General features: G+C 60.0%; 2 protein-coding genes across 4 annotated transcripts in view; one reads left to right on the forward strand and one right to left on the reverse strand.

Annotated features, from left to right (window-relative positions):
* The first annotated feature begins 973 nt into the window (after window positions 1–973).
* On the forward strand, window positions 974–4625 carry TIMM22 (translocase of inner mitochondrial membrane 22). Its single transcript, XM_065646820.1, has 4 exons — window positions 974–1230; window positions 1667–1863; window positions 2868–2940; window positions 4031–4625. Exons 1-4 carry the CDS (start codon window positions 1005–1007, stop codon window positions 4105–4107), a joined length of 573 nt encoding a protein of 190 aa, XP_065502892.1. The 5' UTR covers window positions 974–1004; the 3' UTR covers window positions 4108–4625.
* An 893-nt stretch (window positions 4626–5518) lies between these two features.
* Window positions 5519–23562, reverse strand: part of ABR (ABR activator of RhoGEF and GTPase) — a 39968-nt gene continuing 21924 nt past the window's right edge. For 2 of the 3 annotated variants that reach the window (XM_065646816.1, XM_065646817.1), the window contains 18 exons: window positions 23393–23453; window positions 21607–21659; window positions 21253–21393; window positions 20790–20911; window positions 20506–20671; window positions 20260–20382; window positions 20108–20183; window positions 19860–19964; window positions 19273–19347; window positions 19046–19143; window positions 18809–18940; window positions 11532–11591; window positions 11286–11395; window positions 10872–11011; window positions 10259–10393; window positions 9869–9974; window positions 8053–8200; window positions 5519–7865 (listed from right to left, as the gene is read on the reverse strand). In XM_065646816.1, coding sequence (XP_065502888.1) covers window positions 7776–7865; window positions 8053–8200; window positions 9869–9974; window positions 10259–10393; window positions 10872–11011; window positions 11286–11395; window positions 11532–11591; window positions 18809–18940; window positions 19046–19143; window positions 19273–19347; window positions 19860–19964; window positions 20108–20183; window positions 20260–20382; window positions 20506–20671; window positions 20790–20911; window positions 21253–21393; window positions 21607–21659; window positions 23393–23453 — 1941 coding nt within the window. In that variant the 3' untranslated portion in view covers window positions 5519–7775. Of the gene's footprint in view, window positions 7866–8052; window positions 8201–9868; window positions 9975–10258; window positions 10394–10871; window positions 11012–11285; window positions 11396–11531; window positions 11592–15564; window positions 15938–18808; window positions 18941–19045; window positions 19144–19272; window positions 19348–19859; window positions 19965–20107; window positions 20184–20259; window positions 20383–20505; window positions 20672–20789; window positions 20912–21252; window positions 21394–21606; window positions 21660–23392; window positions 23454–23562 lie in introns of those variants that run through there. The other variant, XM_065646819.1, reaches the window with a different exon arrangement.

Here is a 23562-nt window from a genome sequence, read left to right on the forward strand (position 1 = left end):
GAACTAAGTTTGTGTTTTGCGACAGACAGATTTCGGTTTTTCTCTATACCCTTTTGAGATACACAAGGGTCGAAGTAAAACCGCCGCTTTACACCAGAGGCAACCAGGGCTTCCTCAGAAAGGAGACGGCCTGATACTGTGGCACTGTCACCTGGCCTGTGGAGAACACGGAAGCCTGGGGACACCTTTTCCGAGCCCACGGACCGAGGTGCCACGAGGCCCTTCAGCCGGCGCTCGAAGGCTGCCGGGGTGACCCGCGGGCTCCAGCCTCCCCACAGCCACCGCCAGCAGCGCCTCAGGGGCACCCCAGCGCCGAGCCCCGCCGTGGGGTGCGGGACCTGTTTTCCCCAGACACCGGGGCAGCCAAAAGTCAGTCAGGGGGGCACGGCGCGGGGGGGAGGGGGGAGACGCCGCCGCCGCGACACCTCAGAGCTTCCCGCCCACTCCCCGCATCTCGGCCAAGGCTGAGGGACTCGGTCCCGCACTGCGGCACTTCAGCCCTCCCCCCACCAGCCCGGGGCTGCCCCGAGCGAGGCCGCCGAACCTGCCCCAGCCTCAACCCCAACCGCAACCGGAGCCCGAGCAGCGCTCACCTGCCGCCGCCGCCGCTCTCGAGGATGCTCCGGCAGCCGGAGCCTTCGCCTCACCTGCAGCGGCCCCGGCAGCCGCTAGGGGGCCGGCGCGCGGCACGCCGGGTAATGTAGTCCCCTCAGCCCCAGGGGACAGCCAATCCCGTGAGAGGCCGCGCGCCCCACCCGCTGCCCCGCCCACGCACGCCGTCGCGCCGCGGAGCCTGCAGGGAGTTGTAGTTCTCCGTGAGGCGCGCTGCCGCGGGGCACGCTGGGACGCGTAGTCGCAGCGTGGCGGAGCGCGGCCGGCGCCGCCGCCCGGCGGAACTACCGCACCCGTGAGCCCCCGCGCGCCGCCGCGGCTGCCGGGAGCCGCGTTACCGGCGCCTCGAGCGGGCCCGGGCGCGGCGCGGGGCCGGGTGTCCGGGGCCGGTCATGGCGGCAGCGCCGCCGCCCTCCGCTCCGGGCGGCCCGGAGCCTCCCCCGCCGCTGCAGTACAGCCTGTTGCTGCAGCACCTGGTGGGCGAGCAGCGGCGGCCCCGCGCCTGGGACCCCGCGGCCCTCGGCGGCATCCCCAGCCCGCCCAAGAGCGAGGAGCAGAAGATGGTGGAGCGGGCCATGGAGAGCTGCGCCTTCAAGGCGGCGCTGGCCTGTGTGGGAGGTGCGGAGGGGGCGGCTGAGGGAGCCGGGGGGGCTGGAGGGACGGGGCGTTGAGGGGAGCGGTGGTCGGGGCGGTTTGGGGGCAGTTTGGGCCCCATTGCATCGGGAAAGGGGCAGATGGGGAGAAGCTGCAGCACAGGGGGCCTTGCGTTTAATTTTCCTCCCTCTAAGTCTCTTCCAGTGTCTGTCACAGGTCCCACGGACAGATCTCTACTTGTCTGCCCGCCTTGCAAAGAAAGGCGCTCACAGCCTTCCCTCAGCACCGGCTGTCAGCAGCCGTGGCTGTAGTGTCAAGAAAAAGGCCATTTGTGCTCTCACACTGCTGCTTTCACGCCGCAGTGTTGACAGGTAGCGGGAGCAAAGATGGTCCAGTGCCTGTGTGGAACGTGCTGCTCGAATCCAGCCAAGGCTCATTTAAAACTATGCGTATTTTGCAGGATTTGTTCTGGGAGGCGCATTCGGTGTCTTCACAGCCGGCATTGACACCAACGTTGGGTTCGATCCCAAGGATCCGTATCGCACGCCAACCGCAAAAGAGGTCCTCAAAGATATGGGGCAGCGAGGCGTATCCTACGCGAAGAACTTCGCCATTGTGGGCGCCATGTTCTCCTGCACTGAATGCATGGTAGAATCTGTGAGTAATAACTTTTTAAGCATTATGTTTTCTTGTATGCTTAATAATCTCTTTTACAAGATCCAGATAAGTACATGTATTTCCTTTGTAATGGGGCAGAGTAGGCTAGTTTGGTTTACTTCTTGGCTATAAAAGCTTTTCAGCTTTGAGACCTGTGTTCAGAACCGCTGTTCTCTGACAAGATGAGCAGAAGAGCATGCAAGTTCAAGTCCTGAATATATTGGCAAGCATAAGCCTTACTTTTTGAAACTCTAGTTATGAGTACACGTTGTTACTTTAAAACATCAAACTATGAGTAGCAACACAGTAATTTGAGCCTCTACATATGCAGAAAGGGATCCTTTGATGAAAGTTCTTAAGTAACAGGCCTATTTTCATCTTGTCCCTACAGCAAAAAATTACCTGTGCAGCTTCTTGGTAAATCTATCGCCCATTTTCTTAAATAGGAAAATTAGCTTGTTATGAATTTTGGGTACTGCCTTTTAATTGAAAGACAACTATTTCTTAAGTCATCTAGAACATAAGTGTATCTAGTTGCACAATGCAGCAGAACAAAGAGATCTCTGCACTGGTGCAGAAGTAACGTGCTCTGGCTATGGAAAGGGTGCATGTTTGTCAGCAGGGTGCTGTGGCACTCGTGTGTGCTGGGAGCCAGGCTGCGTGGCCGAGGCTCAGTGGCACACTCATGTGCTTGTGGAGCCTTTAAAATCTCTGAGCTGGTGCCAGTGCACGGTGTTCTGGATGCTTTAACAGCTCACCTGAGAGTCTTTGCCGTAGCACTGCATTGCACCACACGGATTTGTCTTTCCCAGTGACCCGTTCCTTCCTCTTCTGGCCCTGCAAAGTCTTGTGTTTGAAAGTGCAGGGGGCCACCTGCTGAGGATAGAGGGGAAAAACACTCTCAGCTGAGAAGGGGCTGAAAGGTCATGTAATCCCTCTTGGTATTAGCATTAGCGAGCATTTGTTCTGTATTTACTTGTTGACTCTGATTTTTGATTCCACAGTATCGTGGAAAGTCAGACTGGAAGAACAGTGTTATTAGCGGCTGCATCACAGGAGGAGCTATCGGCTTCAGAGGTTGGTGGTGCCTGCTATGAACCATTTCTATGATAAGACTCTAATTTGGTTATGCAGTATGCGGTGTTTTTAACGGAACACACGCGACATCTCTTTGCATGGGGTTATGGTGATGTTAACATGAGAGTGTACTCTAGACAGGCAGAACTGCTCTGTCATTTTCCTGTCAGCTTGAAAGATGTGTAGGTAGGGAAGGCTTGGTCGTACAGGACAGTGAGATTGGAGGAAAATCAACAGGATTGACTTGAAAGAAATATCAGGAAATGGTGTTAGCTGTCCACAGTCTTCTGTGGTGTCGTGGGGAGGGAGCCAAAAATACATACTGAGCAACTTTCTGAAGCTACAGCTCTTGTGTTAACAGAGCTCTACTTATATATACTATTTCACTGGCAGTAACACTGTTAACTTGCACAGTGTGTAAAACACTTTCCTCATTTCTCATGTATCAATTCAAACAGACAATTCTATTTAGCTGTAAAAGAGCAGGAGCAGTGGGATTTTAGTCCAGCAGGCACTAGTGGGGACTTTGGGAAGGCTTAAGTGCTGACAATGTCTGGAGAAAGCCCCGAAGTAAGAAGAGAGCTGCTCTGCTCATCAGAAATATCAAACTTTGCTCACCTCTTCTTAAGAAAAAACAAACTGTCCACAGAGCATAAAAGAAAAGAAAGTGCTCTTGAAAGTGCTTCTAATTGAGCTTGTTAGTTGTGTCTGTCCTGGACCTAATCCTCTTAGCACTTTCAAAGCTGCAGCTCCTCTTCCTGTCCATCCCAACAGCAAAGCTACTTGCAGCGCTCGGATCAGAGCGCACTGAAATCAGCCATGGCCACTGGCATTTTCTCTTCTAGCCCTTGGGGAGACATTTACCAGCACAGCCCTCAGCCAGTGTGCTGTGCTCATCCAACGTGGTAGTTTTAAGTCTCATGTGTGCCAGATTCTCCCCCTCGCCTTGGGTAGTGTGTGACCCTGGTAGGTGAGCGCCAGGTTCCTGGGGGTGTAAGCTTTTCAAGCCAGCACAGCGTAAGTTAGTTACTGGAAAGAAAAATATCTTTCCTATTTTGTCTCATTCTTTCCCACCCTTTTTGCATTGCAGCTGGTTTGAAGGCAGGGGTTATCGGCTGTGGTGGATTTGCTGCTTTCTCCGCCGCAATTGATTACTATCTACGGTAACAGTGGGATCCCTTGGGAGCAAGTTTCCCTTTTGTTCCAGCACTGCTGCTAAGAGCCTGCATCATGGCAGAAGAACCATCAGGCTTACCTTTCCACTGCCTTTGGAGTCCTGATCAGTGCAAGCTGGATGGCGTTGGCCACTTTTCCTGAATGACTAACAATAATCTGGCTCAGAGCCCTGGCGTGCTGCTTCAGGCAGACTTGCGGGAGTACGCGAGGACAGAGCCAGGCGCAGCAAGCAGCATCTCCAGGACGGATCAGCTGACTGCCAGTTTCCAGGAAACAAGCCTGGACTCTGAGCTTTTTTTGATCCTTTGGGTCTGATTTTGATTAAGTCTGTTGGAGGACCATCTTCAAAAAGAAATGCAGCGATTTCTGTTACTGTGTATTTGAACATGCTGCAAGTGTTTAACACTTATCAGTTTGCAGCTTGCTACTCTGTTGGGGAGAGGTAAGATCCTGTGGAGAAATAAGTTTGTTCCAGGCTTTTCTTAAAATACCAGCTGAAGACAAACCACCATCTGCACAACTTGTCTTATTTCAAGTACAGAGATGAGCGCCAGATTTCTTCACCATGTCTTAAAGGGAAAAGCAATAAGGAATCCTTAGCCTTAGAACTGTGTGGTTACTGGCAGATCAACAAAACAGTTTAAGGGGAAAAAAAGAAGTATAATTCTCTCTAGCCACTTGGCTAGCCTGATTTAACCTCGCTGTGGGAGTACAAGTAATCTCGCTACTGCTTTAACTGCCACAGGCTTGCACCATTTGTTCCAGTAGCTTGATGGTGAGACTAGAAAGCAGAGTTGTGAAAATAAACCACTGTTAGATAACTGGGCATTCACTTAGCACATGACCATCACATCCCTGTACCACCTCTGAGTGCCCCAGTGTTATATTGGGGAAAGTGAAGTGTTATTCCTGCAGAACACATCCCAGAACAGTGACAGCACTTGCTTACCTGGGAGAACAGTACGAGCAGGGTGGTTTGGCTGATGCGGGGGTCAGTTTGGACGCACATTGTCTCCCATTCCCACATGGAAAGAAGTGAGGAGGCAGCACCATGTGATCCATCAGATGAGGTTTCCAGATCACCTGATGTCCCTTGTTGTGCCTGTTCAGTATCCTCAGGCCAGAGGCTGTGCAAGTCAGCTGAATTTTAAGCTTGAGTAATTCTGGGCTGACCAAATAGGCTGGCTCCAGACAGTCCAGATTTTTTTGCCTTTAGAATGTACTCAAATGCAAGGATGTAGCCCAAACCATAAAGATGTCTCTTAAAAGATTGCCTGGCACAATGCCTGTGCTTACACCACTGGCTTGAAGTGCAACAAGCATGAATTCCTTGACAGAAAGAGAAGCAGCTGTGATGCCAAAGTGATCAGTTAGTGCAAACAGCAAGACCACAGGGCTCCTTTTGTGCAAATGTTGGGGCTTTGCATTTTTATTAACTTTTTTTTTTCTCTCCTCACATGGTTTACAGCCATTTAAAGTTTATAATCTACAGAAATTGAAACAGAACACAAACAAAAATATATCCTTAACAACTCCTGAAAGTCAAATATTAATTAACAGTTCTATTCTACCTGTAGCTGCAAGTGTCCACCCCCCTCTTTTCCTTCCTGTAGGGACAAGCACAAGCCGCAGCCTGTTGTACTGGGGCTGTGTGGACCAGGCCTCCAGCCACTGTCGCACAGGGGGGGCGGAATTTGGCTGTACAGAGTCTCCATCTGGAATGACAGTATCATGGACAGAGACTTGGACACATGTAACAAATCAGACACACACACAGGGATCCGTTGTGCAGTCAGATCTAAAACTCAGCCTCCTCACTGGGTCCGGGGCCAAGACAGATGCCTGGTTATTTTCTGCAATGCTGTTTCCCTTCTGTTTAGCTGGTAGTCAAGAGGAGCAGGGTCTGGAGTGTGAGCCCTTTGGAGGGGGACTGAAAGACCTCTCCTCCTTTAGTTGCTTTGCTGGTGCGGGGCCGGCAGGTCCTGCCTTCCCCAGGGAGGAATCTGCATCCGTGGCAGGTGGCCGGGCTCTACCTGGAACAGTCTGTTAGCTGGGAGGGTAAAGGCAACGCCGCTGTCAGCGAGGATACGCTTGGTCACTTCTCATCCATCTCCATTTGGCACAGGAGAGCACTGGGCCAACACAATCAGGGAGGGGGCTTTTCCCACCAGAACACGGACTCGGCTCACAGAGCGAAAGGTTTCGTGTCCCAACAGGTACCAGCACTTACCTGTGAGTGTGGGAGGGTGGGGGACATACCGGGAGCCAGGCACTCGGGCAGCCGGAGCGTAGCCTGGCAGTGGCACATGCAGCTGTCCTGCCTTTGGACATGGTGTGACAACTCCAGCATCAGCCTGGGGGTCAAGAACTGGAGCCACAAACTAAAATGGACCTGAGCTGGCCAGGCATGGCTAACCCAGCAGCGACTGCTTTGTGAGAAAGAGTGAACTGAGCACTTCTGCCTTCAGTACCATGAAGGCTTTCCTCCTCCCAGTCCCCTGTGCTGGTTTCCAGGCTGGGTGACTGTCCAGCTGCCACACAGAGCCCTCGGCTCCGGCAGCCAGGCTGGCACCGAGGCAGGGCCATGTGCTGCCATCTGCCCTGTGCCCGGAGCAGCGGCGAAGGCCAAGAAGGGAAACAAATCCTCGTTCTCATGGCCGCGGCAGGAACGCTGGTGCACCAGCAGGCTCTGCCATGGGGTGCAGCCAGCGCTGGCAACCCTTGCCTTGCTACAGCAGAGATCTGGGCATATGGAAATAGCAGGGACTGTGTTCCCTGCCCTGCCAGGGCTGCTTGGGGAAATTGTGGGACCCAACAATACCTTGTGGGTGCCAGAGCACAGCCCGTGGCGGAGGAGCAGACCTGCCTGGCTGGCTGTCCCTCAAACCTGCCATGGATTGAGACCAGCACAGCACCTCTCGCTCCAGCCTTGTGGGATGGGTTACCCCAAAATGCTATTCGGAGGTGAGGGAAGTAACCATCACGCTACACACAGACAGGCAAAGCACAGGATAAGGGCTGTAGAGGGGACTGGCCTGAAAGCACCCAGAAGAGACGTGGCAAGGAGGAAGCAGCAGCCTGCTCCTCTGCTCTGGTGGTCGCAGGTTTGCTTGGGCCGGAGGAGGATCCAGGCACGGGGTCCAGTGTTTGCGCAGGCAGCAAGCCAAAGCAGAGCTGGTTGTCACCGTCACCGGGATGGGAAGCCCGTGAGCTCCCAGCCTCTGAAGCGAGCCGGTGCTGCACATGCAGGCGTGGGGCAGGGGAGCTGGGCAGCGAAACAGGCACTCGTGGGATGCTGCAGGCTTCGAGCTGGGTGAGACGAGGGGTGTCTGGCAGGAGTGAGTGGGCAGAAAGGAGTCCAGGAGAAAACTAGCCAAGGGGGAAGCCTGTGTCCACAGCCCTTGTCAGTCACTACTTCTTCCGTTGAACAAATATACGTAAAAACAATTCTTGAACACAAGAAGGGACATAAGACATGACTACTTTACAGAGAGGCACGGCGCCTGGGGTGGGACCGGGCCACTGGTACACGATTGTACAGGAGCTGCAGGCAGCACCATCCTGGGTCCGGGCCGGTCTCCCTGGGGGGGCTGCGATCCAGTCCGTGTCCCCCAGCAGGGAGCTGGGAATGTGTGCAGCTGGTGCCTTCTCCCTGCAGGCTACACGTCCGTGGAGAAGTAAAGTGTGTTGCGTTTCAGCTCAGTGAAGGAGATGGGAGGATGCTGCAGGTAGTAGAGAAGGACCTGGACCTGTAGCAAGCAAATGGGGGGCGTTAGGCCAGAAAAGGGCAGAGCTGCCACCTCCCAGTTTGTCCCTGTGCAGTCACATCCAGCAAAGAGTGACAAATCTACCCAGAGAGGCAGGTGAATGCCTCTGCTCCTGACTCCAGGGGTGCTGGAGCAGGCTGCGGCCCCACGCTGCCAGCACAGCTCTTACCTGGGCCATCACATCGTGGGACCAGATGTCGGACGCCAGGGTGAGGTGTCCCTTGCTCTCCACCTCTGAGGGTCTCAGCAGAGTCGGCCCAAAGACCGTGGCCAAGTTGTGGAGAGACATTTTGTTGATGGGCTCCTTTTCAGCTACCCTGTGGGATGCAAGGGAAGAAAAAGTGTGAGCCCCTAATGCTGTTCTCTCGGCGTGGAGCAGCCATGGGGCAATGCAGGAGGTGAATGCTGATCTCCCTTCTCGCAGCCCCAGTGGGACACCTCCAGCTTGCCACTGCCCTTCCTTGCCCCCGGCAAACCCAGGTGCAGGGCAGGGAGCTCTGCCCCCTTCACGGCCTCCGCCGGAGCCGCCGGGCCTGGCCGGGAGCCTCGGGTGTGATGTGGCAGCAACCAAGCCCTTGCTTGCTTGTGTTCAGTGGAGCCTCCACCCTCCCCGAGCCCTGGCAGGGTATGGGGAGCTCCACACTGACTCCCCCCGAGGCTCGCTACCCCTCCAACCCCATGGGACCCCCGCCAGCCCGCACCGAGGGAACCAGGGCCACAACATTGCCATGTTAGGAGGCAGCTGTGCTCCCCGGCACAGACTGCGCACGGTTGAGCCCCAGCCAGGGGAGCAGATGTGGGAACTGGCTGTGCCCGGTTCTCAGGATGGAAATGGATTTTTCCTTCCCCATCCCCCAGCATCAATCATTTTTTCTGTTTGGTTTTAGCCAAACCAGAGAAAAAAAACCCAAAACGCACAACACAGCTTTATGATGCAAGTAACATGAGCTGTGAGCCTTGGTCCCAAACTCGTGGCCAGCTCTGGCCAGGCTCTGTCCTGCACGGCTGTCCTGCCCACAGCCCCGTGCCCTCCATGGGTTTTGAGGTCCCAGTGAGCCCCAGAACTGCCCGTCCCCCGGCTCGGATGGGTTTCATCTGAGCCAAGATACGGCCCAGCAAACCATGCATTGCTGCACTCATTCTGGAACAAGTGACACAGGGGTTTACCTGCAGCTTTGGGACATGTCCACAGAGCTGATTTGTCCCTGGGTGTTGGCCACCCACCGCTGACAACTTACAGGGATTATTACACTGTTTTGCAGGGGCTACTGCTGGAGGGCTGGGAAGGGACGCAGCACTCTGCTTTCCCACTCCGGGGGACACTGCACAGCTCCTAACTGCCTCCCTGTCCTGTGCTGGGGCCAGCTGCTCCCCCAGAGAGCTCGTCCAACCAGCTGCACACCGGCTGCGGCAGCCAAGAGCTGCATCTTGCCAGAGGACGTGTGGTGCCTGCAGAGCTGTCCCGTGTCAACAGCCGTGCACTGCACAGCCCCTGCTGGCACCGTGGCCGGTGGCCCTGGCGCATTGGGAGCTGCTCTGTGGGGCAGAACAGCTTCAGGATCCCTCCAGCATCCTATGGGGCCCATGGAGAGGAGCTGTGGGAAGCCAACACCAATATCAACCAAAGGGACTCACACGTGCCAGGCCCCACCCACCCTGGCAAATGTGATGAAGCCTGGGGAGGTGGGGCAGGTGGGACACACCTGGGGCTGCACATTTTTGGAGGGACTGGGAAGGGCCACTCTGGTGCCTGCCCAACACAAAGCCAAAGTTGCTGGCCTCAGCTGCTGCCCACAGCCTTGCTCTGCACCAGCACAGCACCATCTGCCTCCAGTTCGGGATCAGCCCACAGGCACCACAGGAATCAGACAACAGCTCTAACTCCACTCATATCCCATCCCCATGGCAAAGCAACGAGTCAGACCCATCCTGCACCTCCTGCCTGTGCCAGGCAGCCCTCCGGGAGCCACAAGCCGAGCCGTTACCTTTTCAAGTGCTCCAGCAGGAAGAGGAAGGTGATGAGGTTTGGGTCAGGCAGCGAGCGGAGAAGGTGCATCATGCAGTTCTCCTTGGCAGCAGGATCTGAGAGGGCTGGAGACAAGGAGGGAGAGGGCTCAGGACAGGTGCTGGTGACATCTTGTGCAGCAGCAGGACCCACCGTGGCCAGATGCCTCCTGGCAGCCAGCACATGAGCGACTGCTCCTGCACCCTGGGGAGCAGCCTCGCGAGCCCCGAGCTGGCATGGAGCCGGCAAGAATGGCCAGGACCGAGTGGACCGAGGTGGGAAGGACCCTCGAGAGTATCCCATCCCAGGGCAGACAATGCCAAACAGCCACACTTGGGCACCAACCCCTTCCCCATCTCCGAGCCCTTACCGATCCCCTCCATGAAGGCGGGGTAGAGTCTGTCAGTCAGGAGGGGCTCGGGCAGCTCACGGAAGTACAGCTTCAGCGTGCCGGCGATAGCATTGATGTCCATGTCACTCAGCATGACCAGAATGTCCTTGTTATCTGTCCAGAAAGCACCCACATGTGACACCTCCTTCCCCTCTGGGTCTCAGCCCACCACATCACCCCAGCCACTGGGGCAGGTTGCCGGCCAGAGGACAGGAACAGCACCACTACGTCCACATCCCCGTTTAGCCAGGCTGGGGCTGGGAAGAGCCAAGCAGTTCCCGCCTGGCTGGGCAGTGAGATGCGGAACAATTTGCAAATCCATTTGCAACATCGTCCTGACTCAGTGTCTCCCAGAAGCCAGCCAGGGGCAGGAGCTGCTCAGAGACACCGAGGCGCAAACAAGGCTGGGACCTCTGGACGTTTGCTTTCCCAGCTACACCCTCCTGCTGGGCACACCAGCACATTTTGCACACGTGCAGTGCAATAACCAGACCCTGGGCTTGCAGGGTAGGGGACTGGGGGGGGTCTCGGTGCCTGTGAACCCTCCCAGGGGAACATGATGCAAAGGGTGGCCAACGCCCAGAACACTCACTTGCATCGAAGACGGCTTTCAATGCCTGGATGTCAGTGGCAACTCCAGAGATCCTGTAGATGCCAACTTCTTCGATGCCCCTCTTCTCCACCTCCTCGATGCACTGGCGCACGATGTAAGGCACCTTGGAGCGCTCGCGCCTGGCGCAAAAAATGAAGGCATGAGCAGAGAGTCCTGGGGGACCCCGCCATGGCCAGCCCAGCCCTGCAAACCCTGAGCAGGATGGGCATGGTGGGTGGGAGGGATGGGGCTGGTGAAGGAATGGGCAAGTTCTCAGCAAAGAGCAAAAGCCAAGCTCTCCAGGTGTTGGTGGCAGCAAAGGGACATACTGCAAGGATGGCGCGGGTCTCCTGAGTTCCCCAGCCCCACACGCACAGGGACCAGAGCAGGTCAGCCCCCCAGCCCCATATGTACTTTGTCACGATGCTGATTTTGACCCCGAAGACGCCAGTCTGCTTTTTCGACGGGGTCCTCTTCAGGCTCATGTCTCTGCTCGTGAACTTCATGGAGAATTCCACCTTGATCTGTGGGAGACAAGAGGTGAGCCCCAGCAGCCTGGCCCTGGCCCATCACCTCCACGTCACATGAAGCCACAGCACAGCCCTGGGGAAGGGGCTGCCGTCAAAGCCAGGGGCTGTGGCTCCCCGTGGCCCCACTTACCCCATTCATCTCAATCACATCCATGTGCCAGTTCTTCGTTTGCACAGCCTGCGGGTCCAGCTGCAGGGAGAGATGGCGTGTGAGCTCCATAGGGACACGGCCCCGTGCCAGCTCCACTGTCCCTAAAGCCCCCACCCCACAGACAGTGTGGGGCATGGGACATGCTCTTTCTTGGCCACGTGCTGTCCATGGCAGGAAGATGGAGAGGGGAAGGTCTGGGGTCCCTCTGGCGATGCCCTGAAGCCAAGTGGGCTCAGCCTGGTCCCCCCTTGAGCCCCCACAAGGCAGCGCTTTAACCCACACCCCAGCAGCAAGAAAATTCCAAGAAATCAGGACTATTTCTGGCAGCACATTGATGAAACAGAACTAGGGCAGCGTTTTCCGTGCAGAAAAACAACATCTCCCCATAGCCAAGGCTATTTATAACCCCTGGGAATGACGGGCTCTGCTATTTCTGGCTTTGGGGCTAGCGGGGGGACTCGATGACGCTGCCCCGGCACCAGGCCACCGCGGCGAGGTGCTGGCATTCCCAAGGCCCCGGCACATGCCATGGCGAGTGCCGGGTCCCAGGGCTGGGCAGTGGTGGGTGCAGTCACCTTTTGGGGCTTTTCGGTCCCCAGCTGGTGGCATCGATCCGGCCCCATCGATCCGTGTAATGTGTGGGGTGGGCAGCAGGGCAGAGCCCGGCACTAATGTCCCCTCGGGGAAGGGGACGGGACACCGGAGCTGGCAGGGGCTGGTGGAGAATCCCGGTGCTGCGTGTGGCAGCTGCCAGGCCAGGCTCACACCAAGTGCACGGGGTCACTCCTCTAGGACGCAGGAGTTTCCTTACAGCTGCTGGTTTAGGAGATGCTCCAGGCGAGTGCAAAGATGTCCAGAGCTGCTGCTGCTCTGGACACAGAGCTGCCGTTCCCCTGCCCCAGCTTCTGGCTGCCCATGAAGCCACAACACGTCATGACAGGGGTGACCGTGGGGTCCCTCATGTCCCCTCTTGCTTCAAGTCCCCATGTTCCCTCCTCCAGCACTGGATCACCCTGCGGTGTTGCTGTGCACCCACCACAGCCAACACCAACCCAACTCTGCCTGTCCATGGGGGTTCCACCCCTTTTCCCCACACAGCCGGGTCCTGCTCATGGCAGCTTCCAACTCTGCAAGCCCTGGGCAGCCTCAGTGAAGCCCTTTGCCTCTGGCTGGGTCCGAGCTGTGAGCCTCCCTACTCTGCAGCGCAGGTCTAATTGCAACCACCACATGTGCCTTCGCCATCCCTGTCCCCTGGGTCCCCCCAGGGCAGCTCACATCTGGAAGGGCTTTAGCAGGGTTCTGAAGAAAGCTTTAATAAAAGCCAGGTTGGCTGCTGCTAGCACCACAGACCTTACCCTGAGCACGCTGCCTCCCCGCAGCGGCTTGCCCGAAGTCGGGCAGAAATGTCCCCATCCAGCTCCCTGCAGCCACTGGCACCACCCCGAATTTGGACTCGTTCTGCCGGCGCCACTGGCCTGAGCTCCCTTGCAGCTCGGGCAGGTCCCCACGCACCCGTGGGACACTGGCTGTGGCCTGGTCCCAGTGCTCCCCCAGCCCTGCCCGCTGGCACCTGTGCAGCACCACCACACTGCCTGCTTGTGTCTGCGGGAAGCAAAGCTGTGGCCAATGCTTCGTCTCCAGGTGTGGGAGGATGGATGGGAGCATCCACCCACAGTGCCAGAGGCAGCTCCTGCCCACGCGGTGCTGGCAAACACCCCATCTCAGCTACCACCACCATCTCCTGCTCCTCCACCAAATGGAGCCACCTCCCTCCAGCACAACGCAGGGACGTCCTGGGCCGGTGGGAACTGCTGGCCTGGGAGCTCCAGGGAACAGCCTCGCTGTGCAGGACAGCACAAGTGACACGCTGCTGTCCCAGATGTCTCCTCTTCAGCAGCTCGGCGCTCAACTGGCTTCAAACACCAGCCTGTACCCAGGGAAATGGCTCAGCCAGGTCACCAGTGCCTCTCTGGGCTGCTCTCCCATGTGTCTCAGGGGACTCTCGGCAGTGGTGCGGCATCTGTGCTCAGGTCAGCATCTGCCATGGTCGACGGTCATCCATGGCGAGATGGAACACCCCCTGGTCCTGGCTGCAGGGACGGGCCATCGTTCTGCTTTCCCAAATTAGCTGAAGGTGCTTGTTTGTAGGACAAGGCCCACGGTGGCAGAGGCGGCAGCGTGGCAGGCGATGAGCATCCTGGCAGCCCCGCAGAGCTTCCTGCATCCTGGGGAGCCTTGGCTGGCAGAGGGATGCCCCAGTCCTGCTGGCACTTGCCACCCGCAGTTCCTGCCTGCTGCTTGTCTCTTGCGTGGGGCGACTCTGGATTTGAGGGGACAAGGCCACATCCTGTGATTTTGTCCCCAAGATACCTCCAGGCCATGTACCATGGATAAAGCTCCTGTGCAGGTAGCAGCAGCCGAGATAGACTAAGGCAGCACCTGGTTCCTGGGGCTCTCAGGTGAGGAGTTGGGATGGCTTTAAATGCTCATAGCAGCTCGGCAGGGTCCCCAGCGCTGGGAGGATGCTGTGGCAGGGCAGGGGCTGCCGGGCTGGGCATGTCCTTTCTTTGTGCCTCACACCCATGAGGTCACCCAGCCACCAGCCCAGGGTGAAGCCATCAGGAGCAAACCAGTGACTCAGCCGGTGAGGCCATCTCTGTCACAGCCCTGGGGACTGGGATCTCCAGGGAGCTGCTACAACCGGGGTCACTTCCCATCAGCGCGGCACCCATGGACACCCTCCTGGCCGCCCACAGCTGTGCCAGCAGGCAGGTGCCCCCACGAGACCCCTCCACCACCAGTTCCCTCCCCAGGGAACGGGCAGTTCCCCGTGCCATGGGGGCAGAACGGCCCCCACACCAGCAAATGCTGCTGGTGGCAAAGCACAGCCCCAAAAAAAGCAGTGATTCACAGCCTTTTCTGAGAGCGACCCGAACCGCAGCACACACCCACAACACGCCAGGACCACGCACAGACCCACCAGGGCCACAACCTGCTCCTGCAGCCCACCCAGTGCCCCCAGTCAGCAGCGGGCTGGGAAGCCGGTGGCTGCGGTGGGGACACATGGGGCTGGGAAATGAAACCCCCTCATGTTTTGACCCAGCAACAGCCAGCAGCAGCCGCCGGGCAGCCTCCCCGTGCAGCCCTCGCCGCCCCTTAATCCCCTCTGCGGGAGCGGCGGCGGCGACACAGAATCGAGGTTAATGCCGCTGCGTCACAGGCAGCCCCGCTGCCGAGCAAACCTCGTTGCTGCCAAACTGAACCGTTGAGTGCCCAGGCAGCTCCTGCCTGTGGCCACAGCCAAGCCCCGAGCCAGCAGCACCCTGCACAGGGGGACCCACCGAGGGAAACCCCCGGAGTCCCCCATGAGATCCTGAGGACTCTGGAACAACCTGCAATGGTGCCGTTCCCCCTTTCGGCACCTCTGCTGCCCACCCCTGCCCTTCATCCTCCCCAAAGCACCAGGTGATGTGGCTGCAACACAGCTATGAGCTCAGGGCAACCTGGATGGACCCAGGGTGGGGGGCTGCAGACCAAGCAGCACCCTGGTGAGAGGGGGTGCGCAGGCACCGCATGCTGGGGTGTCACAGCCCCGGCCAGACTGCAAGCATTGCTGCATCCTGGGTGAGCCCCAGAGCTGGGCAAGGCGGGGGTTCTCTCCCCTCCTTCTGCAGGGGACCCCTCAGGGCAAACGGCACAGCCTCCACCAGCCCCCCAGTGCACAGAGGGAGAGGGAAGAAGAGAAACGGGCACCCCACAGGCTGTCAACTGCTTTTAAGAGCTCCCAAAGCACCCAAACAGCCTCCCTGCTCTGCACACCGACTCCACAGCAATCTCACCGCAAGCAACACAACCCCCTCGTATCAGAGCCCCTTGTACCCCACAAAGCCACCAGCCAAAAAGCCACATGCACAGCAGAGCCCAGCGACATGGCAAAGTCATCCCAAAGGCCACTTGGTGCCTGCCACCGTCCTCCCCCAAGCCGTCCCCCGCACCGCGCACCCCGAGGCACCTTCTGCCGGAGCAGCTTGCTGCGCACCCTGCCCCAGAGACGGGCGCCCGTGTTGGGGAGACGCTTCCCCTCGGACTCCTCCACGCCACGCTCCGACCGCTCGCCCACGGAACCGGGGCTGCCGTCCGGCTGCACCAGCACCTCCGTCATCGCAATGAACGCTTTGGCTCCGGAGAGGCAAGACGAGGGTGGCCGGGAGGGCCCGGCAGGGTGGCTGGGGCTGGGTTAGGACAGCACCCGCATCTCATCTGCTCCAGGCGGGAGGTCAGCGGTGGCCGGGGGGTCAGGGGCCGGCAAGGGGAGCCGGGCTGGGCTGGCGGGGAAGCGAGCAGGCAGGGCTCATCTTCAGGGTGTGAGCCAGGCTGGCGAGAGGCAGCTCGGCAGCCCCAAAAGCCTCCCTCCCCCTGCGAGGAAGTGACTCAAAGGCAGCCCCCCCTCCTCGGCGGCCCTCACACGTTTAACTCTCGCCCTGCCGCCCGCCGCTGCCGCTTGGGAAGGCCGGGGGGGCTGGCTGGCCTCCCCGCTGCTGCTATCTGTTATCCACCGTTATCCACTTCCCTGCGCCATCAGCGGCCGCGGCCCCCAGAGGCATCGCTGCTGTCGGCTGCAGCATCCCCGGCTCCATGGAGGAGCCAGTCTGGCCCTCCTGGCCTCAGCTACTGGCACAGAGATGGGACTTTTGGCGTCTCCTGTCAGGCCTAGGGACAGGCAGGGACACCCCCGTATCCCCCTCAGCCTGTCCTGGCCCTTGTCAGCCCCACTGCCAGGGGGTGATGTGGTGGGGCAGGGGAAGGGGGTGCAGGCAGCGCCCCAGCCCCGGAAGGGTCCCTGCCTGCCTACCTGCCGCTTCTCCTGACAGGCAGGGCCATGGGGAGGTGCCGGCTTGCGGGGGGGACAGCTCCCCCATCCAGCCTGCAGCAGCCCCCTGAGTCCACGTGGGTCACCCTGTGGGTCCCTGCAGGTCTAGGGAGCCCAAATACCACAAATCTCTCCCTCCAGAGTCTCCGCCAGCCCAGCATTGAGGGGGACAGACAGACAGACAGACGGGCAGCTCTTGCCTGCGGCTACGGCAGGCACCGTGCCCATGACAACACAGGCTCTACTTCAGCCGCCACATCCCCCACGTGCACCAAACAGGGGCCAAGGAAGGGGCTGCTCATCCAGCCCCATCACCCCAAGAACCCCTTCATCACCTGCTGCCTGTCTCCACACCTGCCCCAGGGCACGGGGGCCAGATCCAGCCTCTCCCCTCCGCAGTGTGGGCACAAGCACTCGCAGCCTGCTCTGCCCACCCCCAGCATCTGTCTACCACCCGCCACAGCTCTGGGCACCCCTGCCAGCACCCACTGGACAGAGACTGGTGTGAGGCAGCCCAGCTGCTGGGAGCGACTGGGACAGCTCAGAGCAGGGCTGAGCCCTGCAGTGTTGGGGACACAAGCCCTCCACGGGGAGAAGATTCCCCCATGGCAACCCTACCCCAACCAGGGCATGTCCCAGCCTTGGAAATCACAAGCAAAATGGGGTTAACAACAACAAAACAGGGTTAGAGCCAACCTGGAGCTGCAGCAGAGCCATCCCCATGCCCAGACACACCTTCCCATGGAGCAGCCAGTGGCACGGCTGGGCTCACACGGCACAGGGTGCTCCTCACCGCCAGCCACGGGGACAGGGTGAGGGGCAGGGGTCCAACGCTTGCCACGCCACAGACCCCCTAGAGCTCATTGCCAGGATGCTCAAGAGGAGGACGGTGCCAACACCAGCCCCTCCATGGACCCAGCCATGTCCTCTGTGCCGGCAGGACACTATTCCCACTCATGACACCTCCACAGCCTCAGAGGTCCCCACTGCTCCCTGCAGAGGGGCTGCAGCGTCCCCATCACACGCCGCCCCTCTGCCACTGGCCCACGATGCCACTAAGACGCTTTGGTGGCCAGCAGCAGCTCATGGTGAGCCCAGGGACTGGCTGGGGTAAGGACCACTCAGGGCAGCATCTCTGCCTGAACAGCTCAAGGCAAAGGGGCAGTGCTGGAACTTGGCACAGCCCACAGCCCCACAGGCAGTACTGCCCGTAACCACGCTGCCCCATCCCTGCCCCATCACCCACCCCGATCCTGGGGCAGGGGCTGAGCTGTGGCTCTGGGTGACAGCAGGACACCACCAACCCTGACACTGCTCCATCCAGCCAGGTCCGCCTTGCGATAAGCAGCCCCAGGGCCTTCTGTCTCTTAATTTCTTCCCCCACAACTTTCGCATGGTGGGGACGAGCTGTGCTGTCCCCATCCTGACCCCTGCAACCCTCAGCGTGACTCATGTTTGTTGACCCAGGCTATTTCCGAGAGCGCAGCTGGGCTGATCCCTGTGGGGTGCTGAGCCCTTTCACTGCCCCAGCCCTCCCTCTTGGCCCAGTGCCACCCCTGCACCGCCGTACCCTTGGGGAGAGGGCAACAGACAGGTGATTTGGGGTACGAACAAGCCGCTGGCAAAGCCAAGCCCCCATCTTCCATCCTGTGCCTGGTGTGGTGACGTCCTCCTGCAGTGTCCCCTCCCCAGCAGCATTTCCCTGCTGCTCCCTGCTCCCCCGGGACCTGCCCGCAGCCACTTTCCCACGGAGAAGGCGGCTGTGCTGGGCCCTTTGAAGTGGCCTCAGGTCAAGGGCTGTGACCCAGGCATGACACTGTCCCCAGCACAGCTGGGAAGGCAGCTGGACTGGGGGTCCCCACCAGCAAGACATAGGGGCATGCCCATCCCAAACCATCCCCCCTGCCCTGGGCCTCCCTGCAGCCTGGCCCAAGGCAGGTGCTGGGGGGGATGTGGGGTCTGGGGGCTGCCTGGGCCCCCCCCACACACACCTTCTCTGGGAGCATCTCAGGGCAGCCCAGGCCTCCATCCTCCCTGCCTGGCAACCGCCAATCAGAGGTGGCTCAGCCGTTGCCCTGGAAACCCCCGTTGCCATAACAGCAGCTGATGGAGGCACAGGGGAGGCAGATGGTGGCAGAGGGGGACAGCCGTGGCTGGCAAGGAGGGATGGGGGGCTGCATGCTCAGAGCCCTCCTGGGGCGGATGCCAAGCCCCTCCCTGCACCCCGCGCCTCACTGCCAGCAAGCCCGAGCTGTGACCCTGTACCCCGCTCCTGAGAGCAGCATCTCCCATCCCAGGCATCACTCCAGGGCAACCCACCCAGCCCAGGCACCTGCCCCCAGGAGGTCCAGCGTTGGGCGAGATGTCCAAGAGCCCCAGCGCCTACCTGGATCTGCCCCTTGCCCATGATCTTGTCCACGATTTCGTTGTTGTCCTTGTTGAGCTTGGTCTTGTCATAGCACTTCTCATAGCAGAGGATGCGCAGCGACTGGGAGCCCTCCAGCTCGATCTCAAACTCCTGGGGTACGGAGCGAGGGAGGCTCAGCCCCAGAGCAGCTCCAAAGCTGGGACTGGAAGGGTAAATGGGGCACAGTCCCATCCCTGCATCCCACCCTCCTCTCACCTCATTCCACTGCGGTTCGGTGGTGTCCCGAAAAACTCTGGTCTTGGCTTTGCTGACAAAGTAGCCAAAGGAGTCTACCTCCAGTGTGCAGTAAAGGTCTGGGGGAGCAAACACCATTCAGCACCCAAGGAACATCCTCACTGGCTCCCGAGGGATCACTGGGGACAGAGTGGGGCCACGTGCTGGACCCCAGCTCCCCCCGAGCAAGGGTGGGCACCTCGACTTACTGGCAGACTGCTTGAAGCCCTTGGCGGAGTGGACAATGACGTGCAGGAACCCATAGAGCCCAGGGGACTCATCGTCTGCAGTGGGGAGAGCAGAGGCTGATATCAGGGACCAGCAGCCACCTCCCATGCCCTGGGGCCAGTGTGCGGGCTGGCTGTCCCCAAGGCTCGCACATAGTGAGCGCTAGGTACTTGTGGTGACTACCTCAATGTCCCACGCCCTTCAGAGGGTCATCCCTAAGGTGTGGAAGAGGACACGTATCCCCTGCTGCCAACCATCCCTGCAGGACATCCCGAGCTCTCCAGCTCTCCAGCCTCCGGAGGGCTGGCTGGGTCTCGCTCTGGGGACGCTCTGGTCCTGCCCAGCCCCGTGGGGGTGCTGGAGACACCCCAAAAGCAGCCCCATGTTGCAGCCGAGATTGCTCTGCCTGGGAGCCCAACTCCGCTCCAGCAGTGCCACCTGGTGGGAAGCCGTCCCCTTCACAGCCAGGGTCCCCGAGCAGGGACCCTACCCCAGCCAAGGGACCCCACAGCTCCCCCTGGCACCATCCAGGGGCAAAGAGGGACCCGCCAGCCCAGCAGACACTCACCGTCCTTATTGCTGGTGACCGGGATGTTGTGGACGGTGCGTAGCTTGAAGCAGGATCCCGTGAGCACCTGCAGCTCCACCGAGCTCAGGACGAAGGCCTGGAGGTCTGGGAGGGGACAGGAGAGCAGCTTCAGAGGAACACAGCCACTGCTGGCCCAGGGGCCAAGCAGGCTGCAATCCTGTGGGACCTTCTCATGGTGCCTGGGAGGAGACAGGATCCCTGAGGGGGCCTCAGCAGCCCAGAATTACCCTTTTTCTGCAGTTTCTGAATGGCTTCCCTCCACTCAGACCTCTCGTAGTCAGATGACAGCAAGAAGAGGTAGCTCTGCAAGAGAGGGCAATGCGGCAGCTGCGCACAGGCAGGGCTGAGCCCCCCTGTGCCCCCAGCCCACCCTCCTCACCTTCCCATTGCGGTTGTGGATGCGGAAGGGGATGGCAGGTGAGTTGAGAAGCAGCCAGAATTCGTTCTCAAACATTTTCTTCTTGAGGCGCTCGATGGCCCGGCTCTGTCCCTTGTTGGCTTTCTGCAAACAGGGAGCAGACAGGAGCTTTCACAGGTGTCCCCAGCCCACACACATCCCACCCCTGACCCCAGAGGACGGCAGCAGGTCTCACGCCATCCCCAACCACCCACGCCTTCCTCTCACCTCCTTCTGCACCTCGCTCTTGATGGCCGAGATCTTCATCTTCATGTCCTCCAGCTCGTGGTCGGGGATGACGTGGACCTGGGGGCAGTGTTCCGACTCCTCCGGCGAGGGGAACACCAGGTCGGCCAGGGGCACGTACCACTTGCAGTCGTACTGCTGGTGCTTCCTGCGGCCAGGGCGCAGGCGCTGAGCGACGCCTGACCCCCTCCCAGCACATCCTCCTGTCTGCTGGAGGACAGGGGGTTTTGACACATTCCCCTCCCCATGCCCAGCATCCTCCTTACCCCACCGCCGTCTTCTTCAGCTTGGCGCAGAGCAGCACGTCGGTGAAGAGGAAGACGTGCCGCAGCTTCCGCGAGCCCTCCGACAGCTCCACCAAGAAGCCATCCTTGACAAGCTGCCGGGTCTGCGGGGCAGCATGGTTGACGTGAGAGCAAGCAGGGAGCAAAGGCCACCAAAATGCAGGGGATGGATGCTCCCGTCCCTCTCCATGGCTCAGCCGCCAGCAATATGGGGATATCCATGTCTTCTGGGTGCTATTTTGAGTCCTGTATGCTCAGCAGGGTGCCAGCAAGCAGCAAAGACCAGGTAGAGCCCGAACCTTGCACCCAGGACTGTGTCTGGAGGAAACCCTCCATCTCGTGGCCAAATACCATGATGCTCCTCAGGGTGGAAACACCAGCCAGGAGCTGGCAGAGGGCTCAGCCCTCTCCCTGTGCCCAGGCACTGCCCACCCCGCTGGCTCACCTCCCCCTTGGGGGTGGTGACCGCTGTCCTCCGGGGATCAATGTCCTCATTGATGCTGGAGAGGAAGTTCTGTGAGATGCGGAGGGCGTCCTGGAGCAATGGGTAATCGGGGTGGTCGGCTGGGGTGTGCTTGAGGAGGTCCTGGAAGGGAACAGGGTGGGTGAGCGGCCCAAGGGCACTGATCTGCCTGCAGCAACCCCCCAGGGATCCCCCAACAGTGCTCCCCACAGCTGTGGGTCCCCAGGAGTAATGGGGCACAGCTGCAGCCCCCCCACCCAGCGAGGCCATCCCAGCCCTGGCACCCAAGGGAACACAGCCCACTGCCCCCCACCCCAGGACTGGTGTCACACTCACGTGCAGGACGAGGGTGCTCCTCGTTACCCGGTCGATGGGTTTGTACAGCAGCGCTGTGGGGAGAGAGGAGATGTCAGCAGCCACCCACCACCAGGGCTCGGCCCCTCTCCCAGCCGTGAGAGCCAGCACTGCACCCCGCGGGGACAAGGAGGGGAGAGCAAATGCCCAGAGAGCCCCCAGGTCTGCACAGAGCCCTGGGCAAGTGTCCAGGGTCTGTTCCATGTGGAGACGGTGATGGCTGGACCATCACATCACTGCCCAGAGGTGTCAGGGCAAGGGGTGGCAAGAGAAACCACGGCCAGGCTGGAGCCCAGGGTGAGGGCAGAGCCCAGTGCTGGCAGCTGTCTAACGCCTGCCTTGATTTTGGGGCTGTGCCCGAGGGGCTTCACCAGCAGCCTGGGCACCCACGGGGTCCCCATTGGGGTGACAAGCCTGAAAAACTGCCACATGGCACTTCCCATGTGGCACTTTCTAAGTGGCCGTCCACCCCAGTCATGACCCCATGCCAGACCTGTCTGTTCCTGCCCTGAAACAAGACATGATGGGGACACAGACCCAGCCACCACGTCCTGCCCCGCTCTGCTGTCACAGATCATGGCTGGCAAAGCCGAAGGGGCCGTCACAAACAGCTCTGCCCTGACTGCCGCCAGCTCCAGGACATCCCCACCAGGACTGTGCCCGTGCGTCCCCTCGGAGTGAAGGACTCCCGGGGGGCGACAAACCCCCCTGGGCTCCGTGCAGGCACTGGCACTACCAGCTCGCTGTGCGGTGGCTGTGGAGAGGAAGAGCCACTCGTTACCCCCAGCAGCTGGCAGCTTTTTCAGTTTCCCTTTCAGCTCAGTGGAAGGTCCCATCCCTGCCTGCACTCGCCAGGCTCTGCCACCCCATGAAACACCCCGTATCCCCCTGCCCCAGCCAGCTCAGGGTGCAAGGAGAACCCAGCTTGTCCCAGCAGCAGCAAAATCCCCATGTACAGAGACCCCAGGGGCCGAACCATCATCCCAACACTGCTGCCCCGCGCACTGCAGCACGGGGGCAGGCAGCAGCAGGCAGGGACACCCGGTGCTGCCGACAGACGGACGTTCCAGCCTCACCACGCTCACAGCCTCCGGCCAGCAAACGGGGACCCCTCCCCATCGCCATCCCTGCAGCACAGCCCAGACAGAGCAGGGGGTCCCCCTGCCCACCCCAGCCCATCGTTGTCCCGCCACCAGCACGAGTCCCTGCCCAGCAGGGAAAGCGAACGCGTGGCCACATGTGCCGGAGCCAAGATGATTCAATAGAGCCTGGAACAAAGACGCTCCCAACTTCAAGCTGCAGAGCACGATGCAGCCTCCGATCCCCAGCAAGGACAGCCAGCCCCGGGCCAGTGCCCCCGCAGCATCGCTCCCGACCGGCACCCGAATTCAGAGCCACACCCCCCCACCTCACCATAGGTGCAGTTACAGCAGAGACGGACGATGATGAGAATTTCCATGGCAGCCCCGTCTCCGCGCAGCCATCTCTGCCGCCCCGCGGCAGCTCAGCCCGGCTGCGGCACGGCATCGGCCCCTCAACACGGCTCCCGGCACAGCCGGCGGGCGGGGAGGAGGGGGTGGGCAGGGGGTGGGGGGCTGCTGCAAGCCCCCAGCATCCTAGAGAGCTACGGTCTCCCCCCTCCTCCTTGGCTCCGTACAGAGGAATGCAAAGGGCTCCACTCACAGGAGCCGTTCAATAATTCATCTGCGCCGGTCCCGCACAGAGACAAAAGGCTGCGTCCCCCACCCCACGCCTGCGCCCGCCATACCCTCCATGGTGACGGACGTGTGGCTCTCCTTCGAGTCCTTGGGACCCTTCACCTTCAGCTCCTAGGGAGGGAAAGGCCCATCAGAGCAGCCCATGGGGGGCTGGGCGGGGGGGGGGAAGGTCATTGCTCAAGGTCATGGGGTCCTCCCCCACCCTTCCTGCACCCTGATA

This window comes from Caloenas nicobarica, chromosome 17, assembly GCF_036013445.1.
Source record: "Caloenas nicobarica isolate bCalNic1 chromosome 17, bCalNic1.hap1, whole genome shotgun sequence".
Classification (NCBI taxonomy): Eukaryota; Metazoa; Chordata; class Aves; order Columbiformes; family Columbidae; genus Caloenas; species Caloenas nicobarica.